This window comes from Colletotrichum costaricense, assembly GCF_030867565.1.
Source record: "Colletotrichum costaricense strain IMI 309622 chromosome Unknown Scaffold_6.1, whole genome shotgun sequence".
NCBI lineage: Eukaryota > Fungi > Ascomycota > Sordariomycetes > Glomerellales > Glomerellaceae > Colletotrichum > Colletotrichum costaricense.
In genome coordinates this window covers 527,895-542,177 of record NW_026848235.1, presented here as the reverse complement: position 1 = coordinate 542,177, position 14,283 = coordinate 527,895, and the positions used below count along the sequence as shown (strand labels likewise).

Below are 14,283 nucleotides of genomic sequence, written 5' to 3'. Positions count from 1 at the left end.
TAAATAGAGGTAAAAACCCGCCTTCCTTGGTATTCTTCTCATACCTTACCTCTGAGACCATTCCAACATTTCTGCTATTTCTTTGCACCGATCACAATTTGAAATCACTCATTATGAAACTCACAGCGACGGTCCTGGCTCTCCACCTCCCCTCTCTGGGTCTGGCCTCAGTCTATAATGACTGGGCATTCTCAGAGGCACCTTCGGCTGGATTGAGCGATATAACTTTCCCTATGAGCATGGAAGGGGCACCTCGCAAGAGTGGTTTCTACTTTGCCCAGCAGTTCGGCTTTCACGGGGTTAATGATATTGGTTATACGGGGCTACAGCCGCGTCCCGACAACCAACGTAGACAGGTCGTCCATGCAGTCTTTTCCTCATTCCAGAAAGGAACGACTACCAAGCATAAGAACTGCTCCCCGGGCGCAGATGGTGGTGCCGGAGTTAGCTGCGCCCTTGACATTTTCGGCGACTATTCTCACGTCTACAATCTCACGGTGTGGAACACTGGCGGCACAACCTGGAGAGGAACTCTTCTCGACACCGTCACTGGAAAGTCTCATGTAATCGGCGAATGGACGCTCCCATCTTCCGCAGGCAAAATACTGAACGGAGAATCCGGTTTTTTTGAGTACTACAACTGGAACGATGGTAAACCCAGCCACGTTTGTTCTAAGCTTCCCTTCTCGCAAGTCTTCTTCGGCAACCCCACTTCAAAGACACAAGGAGCTAGTGGTGGCAACATTACCCGCGTTTATGAGGAAGGGGAATGTGTCGGAAAGCTCAACCTGAAGGCCACCCAGACTGGCAGAGGATATCGGATCCAAGCTGGTTTTAAGTAATCTCTTTCTATTGTAACTCGGAGCTTTATAAGAAGGGTTTCTCCATCGTCTCCTCCGATTCTCCCCTGTTTATGCAGCGTTCCACGCATATCAAGTGTTGTAGTAAACTCTGAATTCCACTCTAAACATTGGCTCTCACCGCACTCAAATCAACAGGAAATTTAAACTAGAGCTCCTTTTCAAAATGGCTAGATAATTCTAACCGAGAAGGGTTTGTAGCTCTGGGTTAAACGTACTGATAAACTGCTATCACATTCCCTACTCCCAGATACTCCGTCGGTGGTTCGCACGGCGCCCTGAGAATCCCTTCTGATAGACGGTACTACGTGGTCGGCCGTGAGTTCGTGGCTGAATTTTCAAATGATAAAGTCACACTGCCTTGTTTTATCGACCTGAGCAACGCTGCAGTCGGCAGAAAACATTGGCAGCGTAGCAATGACCGGGTTTCCGAAGCTTGCATGGTCAGTCATTGGGCTGAGACCAAGCGTATGTCGGGGAAGAGCGGTGCGAGACGATTTCCTCGTTGATCAGGTTCTGCAGACATCGGACAGATTCAAAACACAACTTCGGGATGTTGACAATGAGGACAAACACGTTAAGTCTGCAATTGACTTGATGGTACAAAGGCTGAACAGTGTCATGGAGAAGGAAGGCCAACTTCTCCCTGACTGGATCGAAACCATGAGAGCTGAGGGAAGACGAATTTGAAGGAACGACGCTAGATAACTTACTGACCTAATATTGTCTTAGTCTGCCGGCTTTGTTGTTGCTAGACATGATACGACGAACACAACCCTCTGTTGGGGCATCAAGTTCATCGCGGATGACCAAGCAGTTCAGCAGAGACTTTCTGAAAGCATTCGGAGCTTTCACACCGCAGCAAGTAGTGAGGGTGGTCTTCCTACCCACTCTGAGATTTGCGAAGCAAACATACCGTACCTAGACGCAGTTATTGAGGAGATGCTTCGGCTTGCTCATACAGCAACCAGTCAAGATCGAGAGTGCAAAGAAGATACAGTCATCTTGGGCCATGTCATCCCCAAGGGTACCACCGTCATCGTCCCAAACCGGGGTCCAAGCTTTACTGAGCCGGGATATGAGATCGAGGAACGCCTGCGGAGCCCATCTTCGAGAAAAGCAGCCACCGATTTTAGTTCCAGGGTCTAGGACTCCCAGGAGATGGGAAAGTCAAGCCGGATCGTTGGCTTGTACGAGATGAGAAGGGTAATGATGAATATGATGGTTCTGCAGGGCCGACCTTGCCCTTCGGCCTTGGACTTCGCGGTTGCTTCGGACGAAAGCCGGCATACATGGAAATGAAGCTTTTGATCACTCTCTTGATCTGGTCATTCGAGTTCCAAGAGTGCCCAGAGAATTTGTCGAGTTATGAAAGTATTACAAGCCTTACACGGAAGCCTGTACAGTGTTACGTGCGCTTGAAGATTCGCTTAGATTATTGTACGCTATTGTATGTATTAGTACTTTGTTCAAGCACATAAACACCAATGCTACTCATCACATCATCTCGTTCTTGCGATTGGGTCAGTGCCTGGCAGGCTTATTAATACTTAACCATCCAACATTTTTTTCGACCTTAATTACCCTCGGCAACTTGCGTCACAAATATTTCAACATGGCGGCAGAACGGTGGTATTCAACATACACAAAGATTCAATAATGTATTGTGCTAAAAGAATGGACTTCATCAACTTACTCAGAGATGAATTCAATGAGATACACGTAGTACTGCTAAAGTGTCAGCGGTCGTGAATCCGAGTAGTGAGCTTGATTTCGGCGTTAGAGAAACACCCTGGATCCGTCTTTATCCGAGTTCAACAGCCGCTCTCCGATGCCGGTCACAGCTGCCGCTTTTGCCGTTAATCCACCCCGGCACTGCAACACCAGAGTACTGAACTTGGAAACCTTGATCTACAATTACAACAGAATTGCACCGTGATCTTGATGGATCATGCTTCGGAAAAATGACCAAGGACGAGTTATTGCATACTCGACCGCCCGTGGTTGAGCCGTTCTCGGTCGGGCTTCGGGAAGACGACGAATTTAATGATGGGCGCCCGATCCCGGAACGATCGTCAACAGAACCTGGAAACGCGGTCCAAAAATCGCCAGCTACTGATGGAGGAATGGTAGCTTGGCTCCAAGTTTCGTCGGCTTTCGCACTCTACTGGAATAGTCTGTAAGTCTTCGTCTCATATCCGGGAGGCTTTGTCCCTTCTCTTTACCTCAATTGTGCTCGACTAACGCCTCTCGATGCAGGGGTCTGCTCAACGGCTTTGGTGCTTTCCAGACATACTATGAAACTACACTGCTCAAAAGCGATTCATCTTCAGCTATTGCATGGATTGGCTCAGTCCAAGTCTTCTTTCTCATGGCTGGTGGTGTCATATTTGGCCCGCTCTATGATCTCGGCTACGCTCGATCCATGTTATTGACAGGGACATTTCTCGTCGTCTTTGGCTTCATGATGACCAGCATCAGCACGCAGTACTATCAGTTCTTACTTGCGCAGGGCTTCTGTGTTGGTATTGGCTCTAGCTGCCTGTATATCGTCGCCATCACCTTGGTTCCCCCCTACTTCACAGCCCGAAGGGCGTTGGCAATGGGGGTGGCAACCGTTGGAAGCAGTCTGGGAGCGACCATTTATCCTCTCATTTTTGAGAGCTTGCAGCCTCGAATAGGCTTTCCGTGGACCGTCCGAGTGATAGGTTTCGTCACTTTAGCCATGTCTTGCTATGCCGTGATTGTGGCACGACCTCGGACCAAGGGTGCTAAAACCCTGATAACAAAGAATAACTCGCTGAAAGAAATCGCCGAAATCGCTGGCCTTCTGGATGTTCGATATATGGTTCAATGCGTTGCTATCTTCTTCAGCAATCTCGCATTCTTCCAGCCTCTCTACTACATTCAAAGCTACGCACAATCGCACGGAATGGAGGGCGCGGCTCTAGCCAAATATTTACTTGTGATACTCAACGCAGTCGGTATCCCTGGACGTATTTTGCCTTCCCTGATTGCCGACAGATTTGGTGTGCTGAATACCTATATTGGAATTTGTACCATGACCGCCATAACCGTTTTCTACTGGATCAGCGTGAATAACACTGCGGGCAACGTGGCGTTTGCAGTTCTGTATGGCTTCTTCTGCGCGAGTGTCGTCACTCTGGCTCCGGTCGTTCTAGCAAGCATAACTGATGATCTTGGCATCCTGGGAACGAGACTTGGTTTTGTTGCTGTGCTCAAAGGAATCGGTTCACTCATTGGGCCGCCAATTGCTGGCGCTATTTTGGGATTGACTGGAAGCTATCTCGGTGTTCAGCTATTCACTGGTCTGGCAATGTCACTCACAGTTGTTTTTGCGGCATATCTGAGAGTATTGATATTTGGAAGGAAAGTCGACAAGTCTACCGACTGACATACCATGTTCGGAGACAGATAAAGCAAGACAATAGACTTCCAGGCTTCTCGCCCACCTGTCCACTGACTCAAGTGCTATCTCTTAGATGTAGTTAATATAATAAGTGAGATCTCTAGCCTCTTGATGTTAATCAAAATGCCATCACTCAAATGTCTACACTGTCTATGTCATCCTTACCTTTTGGCCTACACTATTTCATGTTTGCCTAGTCTTTCTGAGTGAACTCAAGAGGGCTGGGCTTAGTGGAGGATGTTATACAAAGAACGCACATTCACAAATAACATGAGGCAACTAGAAGCCCTATTTCAGAGCATGGCACAGCTAACTTTATGGCAAGAATGGTCATTGTTGAAGTTCAAGATGCCGCCGTAGCAAAATTCTCTAAGCTCGGATCATCAGCTTGGGAGTGCAGATATAGTGCCCGATGCAGCATGGCAAGCCCAAACCCTTCATGGACAGCTATTAAATTCACATCGAGAAACCCCAGCTTTACACAAGATCAGCCCCGTAACAGGTAGACGAGCAAACCTTACGGAAAGGACACAAGGCCACCCCAGACGGCCAAGGCGAGCAGCCTTGAACTGCATACTAGGCAGCATCTTGGTCTCTCAACCTCCACAGGGTTTTGAAGACTGGCAACGGCACGCAGTACCGCTAGTGCAACGAGATCAGGGCGCTATGCTCCTTGCCATGCGTGCAACCCCTCCATGGATCACGGCCACACTTCTTCCTCCAAGGCAAGGTACCCGGGCGGATGGGTGTGTAGTTGGCGAGTGCCCATTTAGCTGCCTGGGTGAAGAAAGGTAAGAGGAGTGCGAAGTAATATGGAGTGAGGGCTTCCAAATGAAGACCTTTGAGGCATTTTGACTTTACCGAAAGGTTAGTTCGCATATCGGTTATTCAAGTTCGATTGCACCCTATGCCCAACTTGGCCACTCGCTGGCCTCTTCCAAGCGGCAGAGAAGAAGCCCGCCTGCCAGTACAGTCGTTCTCAGAAGCCCGCGATTGAGGATGTCGCGCAAATTATCGATCCGCACATTAGCGAAGCCGAGAGAACGGTCCCAGGACCGCGGATCCAATTAAGCCACCCACACTCTGGGTGTTCTGGAGGGTGGCACCCCGGTCTTCTTCCAGGAAAGATGTTCCGTTAGCGCCGCCCTGTGGGTTCTCCGGTCACAAGATTAGCATCAAAGGTCCTCCTGCACCAGAGCCCGATGCGTACTGGTTGGCGGAAAGCCTTGCCGCGGAAAGCCTGTCGTCTCTGTGCGGTATGCCGGAACCCCGGACAAGACATGAGAAGAAGTTGGGTGTCATGCAGCAGCCAGTCTCCAGATCGGAATCTAGGGGAAAACATTTGGTAACATGCTGCATTGTGTCTTCTTCCGCTTATGGGAGAGTCAGTGCTGGGGCTGCATCTTCACATTTTCGTTCATAGCGAGACGGACTCGGTATGACCAGGCGTGGGGACTCGGCACCCGACCTTATCGAGACTCTTTCCTCTGTTGGTCTCTTCTTCGGCTATTAGGGCTGCCTTTGATTCTCCATCTCAGTCTGTTCATAGGTGCTGCGCCGTGTCACGGCATCTCACTACCCCAGAGGCGCCGAGATGTGTCGGGTTGTCGGTGCGGATCTTGCAGCGGCAACTTTCCCTCCTGGGCTTTCGTCTACTTGGCATGAATCCCAGCTTGAAAAGGTATACACTATACAACTGCTGATAATGGCTAAGGTAGAACGCCTTACAACGAGTCGGAAACTTGAAACTCAGCTTGCACTTAGTCCAATTTCAACTCGCTTGCGAGTGCCATTGAAGGATCAGCAAAATCAGTGATTAATCACGCATCCTGCCTGTGTGACCCAGGGTATCAGCTGTCCGTGAGGATCCACGCACCGCTATTTAAAATTCCGTTTGTGTTGCCGGCAAGATGGAGATGCAATACCATCGGCTGAAGCCCACGATTTGCTATCGCTAACCCATCTATCGTCCTGAGGTAGCTGACTCTTATCAATTCCATCATGTTTACTGCTTCGAAATAGATCGACATGAGTACGGTCATGGCCATCTACACGCTCGCATGCTGTCGAGGTACCACGGGCTATGTCAGCCATAATGATCCTGCTATTCTTCCTGTCAGATGAGCGAAAAAAAAAATTGTCCACTAGGCTTCCCCGAATAGCGAATATTGGCACATTGATCAATGTGGATCGCGGAACACGTTCGAGGCTGCTGATGCGGTTGACCCGGCCGACCGGACGGCGCTCTAGACTCTAGAGTACTCACCAGCGGCGCAGCATGGATAGCGGCTTTCGGATCCGTGACCCTGTTGACAGATCACGGGCGAGCTTCTCACACCGACCATAAATCTTCACCCCAAGCCTATTGGGAGACTGTACGGTGGCGTTGGATCACGGCCCGCTCAACGCATCAAGAAGCCCAGTTTGAGGATACGCACTGCAGTTGTGGCTGAAATCTGTGACCATTCGTCGAATAAAGTCTTCCTGATGCAGGATCAAGGTTGAGAGTTGGCTATAGCGACTGATGTGAGTAGACGCGGGGGCTAGTGAGGAACAATGGACTGACTGGTAGACTAGGATGATAGGCACATGAGATCCGCACCGATGGGTCGCGTGCGCCCATGTGCCTCGCTCTCCGCCGTGGGTCATGATTCCACCACTCAGTGTGGATCATCGAGAAGACGTAGGAACCGGCTCTCATACGCTGGAATTCAGGAGGAGGAATGGGCTTCCATTGCCGGAGGCTTGCAGCCGTGGAGGACCGATTGAAGGAGCCGACGCTGAATGGTTGTCCTTCGTCTGCGTGAGTACGGAGGCAAGCGTGTACATGTCCGTCCGCTTCCCAGAGTCGAGTTCAGAAAGCATGATACTCCAATTTCTCCATCCCGAGCCAACGGCGCAACATCCAAAGTCCAATATGAGAATAGAACGGCTCCAAGATGACAAGGGTGGGTGGGCCGGCGATCGCAGGGACTGGGTGCTTTAGCTCCGAGTCTGAGTCTAGAGGCGTTTCCCGGCCTGGGCTGCCACATTGAGGCAGATTTTAGCGCGGAGGAAGGCGGCCCGTCTACCAGATAGGAATAGCGTCCTGTCGAGAGAATGGGGAGAAGACTCGGAGGGCGCCAGAAAGTGCAGATGGAGCATTTGTCAAGTCAATTATGATCCTTTCCGCAGTTTCCTCTGTTTTCAAGGAATGCTGAACTATGGAAAGTAACTAAGATGGGAATACATGTGTCCGTGAGCTTGGTTGGTTTAGACTGATTTCACGCAGTAGTCTGGTTCAAAACTGTAGCCCCATCTGGTGAGTTTGCTAACAAGCGTGTACGGAGTAAGAAGTCGGGACCTTTCGCTATTGCGAAATACTTTAGCTGTCTTACAAGGTAAAGGCATGAAATGAGTATCGGTCCTTAGTAAGGTACATCCCTGGCGTGAGCACGAAAACCACGACAGGGGGTGGGTGAGCACTCAGCAAAGCCCAGGACAGTCCCCCCAAGGACTGAGTCCTCTGTCGCTTCAATGATTCCCAGTCTGCAGAGACAGCAAACGAAAGTCGACAGGTGTTGCTCTCAGACCACATGGAACGACGGCCCGGCTAGAGTCGACTGTGAATCCTCTCATTCTGAGCTATTGTGACCCAGTTGGGTTTGGCGCACCTTTCTCCAGATCTCCCCTCCAGTTTTTCTTCCCCATCTAAACCCTCTCCAGCCAACCCAGACGCCACAGAACGCGTTAGAGTGCGACGGGCTCGTGTGTCTTCGGCTGCGTGGTCTCAGGGACCCGGGCGGGCGCCCCATGGACTATCCGTATTGCTGGTGGGCAACCGAGGAACCTGAATTGGCTCACAATGATTCGATCTCGAAAGAAGTTGTCGCCTACGACAACAATGATATCTCCGATTAGACAACTGGGCAAGTCCCGAATAGGTCACCTTACGCTCGACTCAACAGACCAACCCGGTCGACTCGAGGCAAGACGGCCAGCATCTCCACAAGCCCACACACTCTGCCCCAGATTCAGCAAAACCTTTTTTGACGTTTTCTCCAGCGCCCCATCGAACCGGTAGCAAGGCAGCATAGCATCCGCAAACATCCTGGCAAGGGTACGGAGCCTGTCGACCCGCTGATCCGGGGAGGGTGAAAGCAGAAGAGGCCGGCCAGGACAAGAGACTTGACGCTTCTGCTCCTCCGCCTGACAACGTTGGTGACCATAATCGAAACCCAACGCACACATCGTCAACGCCAGACACTAGCCAAGCTGGCCTATCTCGTCTGCCGGCCCGTTTCGTCTCGTCTACTGGGACGGGCTTCTAGGTTGACACGCCTTCATTAGCGTTCCTTCGCCTGGCCCTGCATACCATGTTCAGAAGAACTCGGCACGGACGAAGCATTGTTGGAGAGTAATTGGGGGTTTCCCTCCGCACTAAGGCAGACAGACAGGCTAGAACCATAAGCCGCCCCCAAGGTTTGCTTAACGAACCGCCCGGACGCCTCTCATCTCATTCACATTGATTGCGATGCAGCCATCACGGGACCGAGAAAACGAGTAGCTGGTACCCGCCAAGCAGTGTCACACCCTGAGACGAAATCTTCAAGGTTAGAAGACGAACATGGTGAGCTTGACCTGACAGCTCAAGGCGAATTTCGGCGTCTACGTTCGGGCAACGCCTCTTCGCATGTCCTGTGCCCACAAGTCGGATGCTGGACTAGGTAGCCGGTCGCTCAAGTGGCAACCCAGCATCCGCAGGTGTTGCTTGAGAATTCTGAAAGGACAAGGGTTTGGTAGGGGGTGCGTGAACGAGGGTGGTGCAACCAACGATCTGCCCAGCCAGTACAAGCAAAACCCAAGGACCATTCGCCCTAGTCCAGCCGCCTTTTCGGTCCCATGTGGGAATGGGCCGTCCTTCCACCCCATGCAAGGGTGGTAGGCTCGAAACGGCCGAACTAATTGATGGGCAATTGAAGGTTGGGGTTCGTTCCTACCAAGAACCGCTTCCTCTCCATCGGAATCTTACTCCTCATCCCCGTCGCAGGTGATTTCCAAGGCCGAAAATCATAAAACCTCGGCGTGTCCCCGCGATCCCTGGCCTGCTCTGTCTTGAGCTTTCCATCCTCAACCCTCCCCTCATCCACTTTCCCGCCTCCAAGATCCATTACACACAGCTTGGTCTGTGGTGATCGGCCATCTCAGCTTACTCCCTCTCCGCCAACAACAAAGGGAACTTGCGCCTCGGCCGCGTGCCGCCCACAGTCAGCATGTCCGAGAAGATTGATACCGTGGACACTGTCCACGCCCACGACCATGACTCCGACAAGGCAAGTCGCAGTGACTTTTACCGTCGAGCCCCGCACAACTGATTTAGGAAGCAGCAGCTAACATGTCTTGATGTTGCAGAAGGAAATCCAGACCAAGGTCGTCAGGGGTAGCGAGGCTTTCAACGAGGCCATGATCAAGGAGCCCCCTAGTGCCTGGACCAAAGCCCAGCTGATGATCTACGCCTTCTCCCTCATCGGTTTCTTCTGTTCCACCATGAACGGTTATGACGGTTCCTTGATCAACAACCTGCTTCAGAACCCTTCTTTCAAGGAGCGTTATGGCGCCAAGAATGACGGTATTTGGGCTGGTATTATCTCTTCCATGTACCAGATTGGTGGTGTTGTGGCTCTTCCCTTCGTCGGTCCCGCCCTCGACACCTGGGGTCGCAGAATCGGCATGTTCATCGGTGCAGCCATTATCATTATCGGTACCTGCATCCAGGCAACTGCCAATGGCACTAGCCAATTCATGGGAGGTCGATTCCTGCTTGGTTTCGGTGTCTCCATCGCCGCATCCGCCGGACCCATGTACGTCGTCGAGATCAACCACCCGGTAAGTAACAACCTCAACTCATCGAACAAGATGAAGAATCTTGTGTTAACGACTCTTCAAGGCCTACCGCGGAGTCGTTGGAGCGCTATACAATACACTTTGGTTTTCTGGAGCTATCATTGCTTCTGGTGCAGCTCGCGGAGCCCTGGACATCGATGGTGATGCCTCATGGCGCCTCATCACCTGGCTTCAGGCTCTCTTCTCCGGACTCATTGTTATCTTCTGCATGTTCATGCCAGAGTCTCCCAGATGGCTATTCGTCAACAATAAGAAGGAGAAGGCTGCCGAAGTACTCGCCAAGTACCACGGGAATGGCAACCCCGACTCTCCATGGGTCAAGCTCCAGCTACACGAGTATGAAGAGCTCCTCAACATGGACGGTGCCGACAAGCGCTGGTGGGATTACCGTGCGCTGTTCCGCAACCGCGCTTCCGTCTACCGTCTCTCCTGCAACGTCTGTATCTCGATCTTCGGTCAGTGGGCCGGCAACGCTGTTCTGTCGTATTTCCTCGGATCCGTTCTCGACACCGCCGGCTACACCCACCCCATCCAGCAAGCCAACATCACCCTCATCAACTCTTGCCAGCAGTTCCTGTGCGCCATTTGCGGTGCTTTGCTTGTTGATAGAGTCGGTCGTCGTCCCCTACTGCTCTTCTCTTTCACCGCTTGCACAATTGTTTGGCTCGGCATGACTGTCGCCTCAGGTATCTTGTCCAAGTCTCAGGTCGGTGAAACGGACAGTGGTGCCCCCATCTTCGACAACCCGGCCGCGTCCCAGGCTTGCTTGGCCATGATCTTCATCTTCGGTTCCGTCTACTCGGTCGGTATCACGCCACTCCAGGCTCTGTACCCCGTCGAGGTGCTCTCCTTCGAGATGCGCGCCAAGGGTATGGCCTTCTCCAACTTGGCTGTCAACGCCGCCGGTCTCCTGAACCAGTTCGCTTGGCCCGTCTCCATGGAGAAGATTGCCTGGAAGACTTACATCATCTTCACCATCTGGGACGCAGTCCAGACCGCTGTCATCTACGTCTTCATTCCCGAGACTAAGGGCCGCACCGTAAGTATTCAGATTAAGTCTAGTGACCTTTTCAAAGCATGTGCTGACTCATCTGAAACAGCTCGAGGAACTCGATCACATCTTCGCTGCCGACAAGCCAGTCAAGGCTTCCATCCAGAAGAAGGAGGTCGCTGTCGATCGCTACGGCGACGTTGTCAACGTCCAGGACGTCTAAACGCTTCAGCAACCTTACGATATCAATCAAATTACATGCGCGAGCGAGCTAGTTGGGGAACTGTGTTTTGTCGGGGAGTAAAGAATTAATGATGCGAGGACACGGAAACAGCGGGGTCGTGTCACCTACTTTTGCATGGTTGGCGAGGTTTTATGTTCTGGGGTCGCTTTACGGCGGCTGTTGAATATGGGCCACCCTATCGCAAGCCTTTGTTATCTTCTATACCTATTATACCACCTTTTATCCACTGCAAAACTAAACTTGGTGATCTGTTGTTAATGCTTTTGTCTGGAAATATGGAATCCTCCTATTCGCGGTTCTATCTCAGCATCTATTTCTTCGCGTTTATGCTCTTGAGAAGAGAGAAGCGGATATCACGGTGAATACGAGACCGTATTCCTGCTCACAGTGGATGTACTTAGAGCTGGATTGCATTCTAGATAGCATGTAAACCATTCAAACCCGTATCTAGCCGTTGGAATTTAGGATCGAACCTCGTTATTTGAGTGATACTATTTTGCTGCTTTAGTTGAAGGTATAGTGTCCTAGGCGTTTGTTGGGGATTCTCAGCAAGAGTATCACCGACTACCGAATCTTTGCCCTCGCCTACGACTCAAGGACATGGCTTCTAACAAGCTATCAAAGTCACGATACCGTAACTAGTATTACTGCCTCGACTATTGTCAGCACAAAACTCACCAAGACTAGCTGGCCGTAAGCCAAGTCGGCGAGTTTGGGAATGTAGCAAGCGGGCTCGAGTGACAAGAAATCAATTAGATCTAAAATGATATCTTATTCTTTAAAAGAAACGCTTCAGCCTACAGCACGTGATTCTTGATCAAAGCTCATTCTGTAAGAAAGTTATATTAATGTTAAATTCATAAGAACGCAACCCTTATTCTTTATACGTACTACTTCACTCAAGATCCCGTATCTATAGTAGGGCCCAGGGCTTCGAATAAGTCCACCTCATCCGCAGACCAAGTCAAGAAACCGCCCATGGGGCCGTCCGAAGGAAAGTATTCTTCGAGGTCTGTAAACGTCCCTGGTAATCTGTAGTCTGAGGACGGAACTTGTCCGTCGAGTCCCGAACACCCAATTAGGCTTCTCTCTGCCCTACTAAGAGATTCCGCAAAAGCCTTGGGAGTCATGAGAAAACATTTCTTAAATTGCCGGTGGAGGTGCGCGCTTGCCACGCCCAGCTTCCGCGCCAGGCCTCCTACGGTCCACTTGAGGCTGTCGGCCTCGGCGGCTGCAATCATAGCGCGCGCCTGATGTGCAATCTTGCGACTGCTGCTGTCTCTGCTCCAGTCGTCATTACATGGCTCGCATCGCTTGCAGGGTCGGTATCCGGATTGCGAGGCATGTTGCAGGTCGTTGAAAAAGATGATATTTCCTCGTCGGGCGACACGACCGGGGCACGTTGGCCGGCAAAAGATTTGGGTCGATTTGACACCGTAGAAGAAAGACGAATTAGCAGAGAGATCTCGACGAGAGACGAGAAGCCACCGGGCAGAATCGACGGTCTTGTTGGATTGAGAGGCCATCGACGGGAAGGTTGATGATAATGGTCCAGGCCATGGGGAAAAGATGAAGAGAGGTTTGACGTCGAGATTTGGCTTGGCTCGTCAATAACCCGTCTGAACCCGATTTGGGCTCTTACTAGCTCAAGCACATGATTGGCTGGTTCAAGATCATCTTTCACAGGAACGATTTGATTGGTCAGTTCGAGATCACAACCCTTTCACTGTCGGAACGGTGTTCTTCGCATATACATGCGTTGTACTTTCCGTCAAACCGGACGAATTATGATTTTGCAACACAGATTAAGAGTCAACAAAGTTCTAGCATCACAGAGTTCTCAACCCTCTCCACGAGCTTAATATCCAAGAAGACCATGGACAGTCCCGCTGCTGCCAACGTGTTCGGCACCCTTGGGGCAGTGCTTTGGTCGCTTCAGGTAGAAACCAACTTTTCTGTTTGTAGTCTTTTCAAAATATCTTTACTGAAATTCATTCAAGCTCTTGCCTCAAATTTGGAAAAACTGGCGTCGGCACGACACCCAGTCCCTGTCGTCGACGTTTTTCCTCTCATGGGCTGTCGCTGGGGTCCCCCTCGGCGTATACAATATCGCCGACGATTTTAACACTGCCCTCCAGATACAGCCCAATATCTTGATTTTCCTCAGTCTATGGACCTGGTTTCAGTGCAAATATTATGGCGACAAATGGGGCACACGGAAAATAGTGGCTAGCGTCATCGGCATAGCCATTGTTCTGGCCGGTGCTGAGGTTGGCCTTGTTTACGCACTCAAATTGGCACGCGAACGCGGGCACACGTGGCCATCAATTCTCATGGCTATTGTAGCTGCGATTCTTTTGGCTGGTGGCGTACTCCGACATTACCTTCAGATGTTGAAGACTCGATCGGACGCGGGCTTGTCCCTCAAGTTCGCAACATTGGATCTGAGCGGGGATGTTGCATCGCTTCTATCTGTGATCTTTCAGAAGACACTCAAAATCTACGGAATCGTTATATATGGATCGGAGTTAGCAATATGGGTCGGTCTGATAGGCCTAGCTATCCATTATCGCCGTGTCAGCAATGGCGATTTTAACAAAGGACCCGAGGTGGACGCGGTGGTGTTGGGCAGAGGGGAGATTCGGGCAGCAGGCCGCAACGAAGAGAATCAGAGTGTTTAGAACTGCTCACAAGGCTCTCATTAGCTTGGATGTCTGAGCAGAGTCTCCCCAGCCAATGAACTGCGCACTAGTTCTGGAGACATTAAGGTCGGGACGTGATTGTTGTATTCCTGCGAAAACTTTGCACGAAAATGTTCGCTAAGAGCAATTTGAACTAAGTGGTGTAAGTATTAGCGGTTGATTAGATGCGTAGA

The 14,283-nt window shown here is 51.0% G+C and overlaps 6 protein-coding genes across 6 annotated transcripts; 5 read left to right on the top strand and 1 right to left on the bottom strand.

Moving 5' to 3' along the window:
- Positions 1-113: 113 nt before the first annotated feature.
- On the top strand, positions 114-2,009 carry CCOS01_06405 (uncharacterized protein; the record flags this gene model as incomplete). Its single annotated transcript, XM_060454574.1, has 4 exons — positions 114-838; positions 1,111-1,178; positions 1,240-1,328; positions 1,593-2,009. 4 exons carry the CDS (start codon positions 114-116, stop codon positions 2,007-2,009), a joined length of 1,299 nt encoding a protein of 432 aa, XP_060314274.1.
- An 815-nt stretch (positions 2,010-2,824) lies between these two features.
- CCOS01_06404 (uncharacterized protein) lies at positions 2,825-4,275 on the top strand (the record flags this gene model as incomplete). Its single annotated transcript, XM_060454573.1, has 2 exons — positions 2,825-3,039; positions 3,120-4,275. The coding sequence occupies 2 exons, from the start codon at positions 2,825-2,827 to the stop codon at positions 4,273-4,275; spliced, it is 1,371 nt and encodes a 456-aa protein (XP_060314273.1).
- Positions 4,276-4,968: 693 nt separating this feature from the next.
- On the top strand, positions 4,969-6,106 carry CCOS01_06403 (uncharacterized protein; the record flags this gene model as incomplete). Its single annotated transcript, XM_060454572.1, has 3 exons — positions 4,969-5,081; positions 5,344-5,674; positions 5,840-6,106. 3 exons carry the CDS (start codon positions 4,969-4,971, stop codon positions 6,104-6,106), a joined length of 711 nt encoding a protein of 236 aa, XP_060314272.1.
- A 3,436-nt stretch (positions 6,107-9,542) lies between these two features.
- CCOS01_06402 (uncharacterized protein) lies at positions 9,543-11,387 on the top strand (the record flags this gene model as incomplete). The annotated part of the gene is made up of 4 exons (XM_060454571.1): positions 9,543-9,572; positions 9,682-10,155; positions 10,217-11,212; positions 11,274-11,387. 4 exons carry the CDS (start codon positions 9,543-9,545, stop codon positions 11,385-11,387), a joined length of 1,614 nt encoding a protein of 537 aa, XP_060314271.1.
- A 920-nt stretch (positions 11,388-12,307) lies between these two features.
- CCOS01_06401 (uncharacterized protein) lies at positions 12,308-12,934 on the bottom strand (the record flags this gene model as incomplete). The annotated part of the gene is made up of 1 exon (XM_060454570.1): positions 12,308-12,934. One exon carries the CDS (start codon positions 12,932-12,934, stop codon positions 12,308-12,310), a length of 627 nt encoding a protein of 208 aa, XP_060314270.1.
- Positions 12,935-13,284: 350 nt separating this feature from the next.
- Positions 13,285-14,089, top strand: CCOS01_06400 (uncharacterized protein; the record flags this gene model as incomplete). Its single annotated transcript, XM_060454569.1, has 2 exons — positions 13,285-13,347; positions 13,409-14,089. The coding sequence occupies 2 exons, from the start codon at positions 13,285-13,287 to the stop codon at positions 14,087-14,089; spliced, it is 744 nt and encodes a 247-aa protein (XP_060314269.1).
- Between the last annotated feature and the right edge of the window lie 194 nt (positions 14,090-14,283).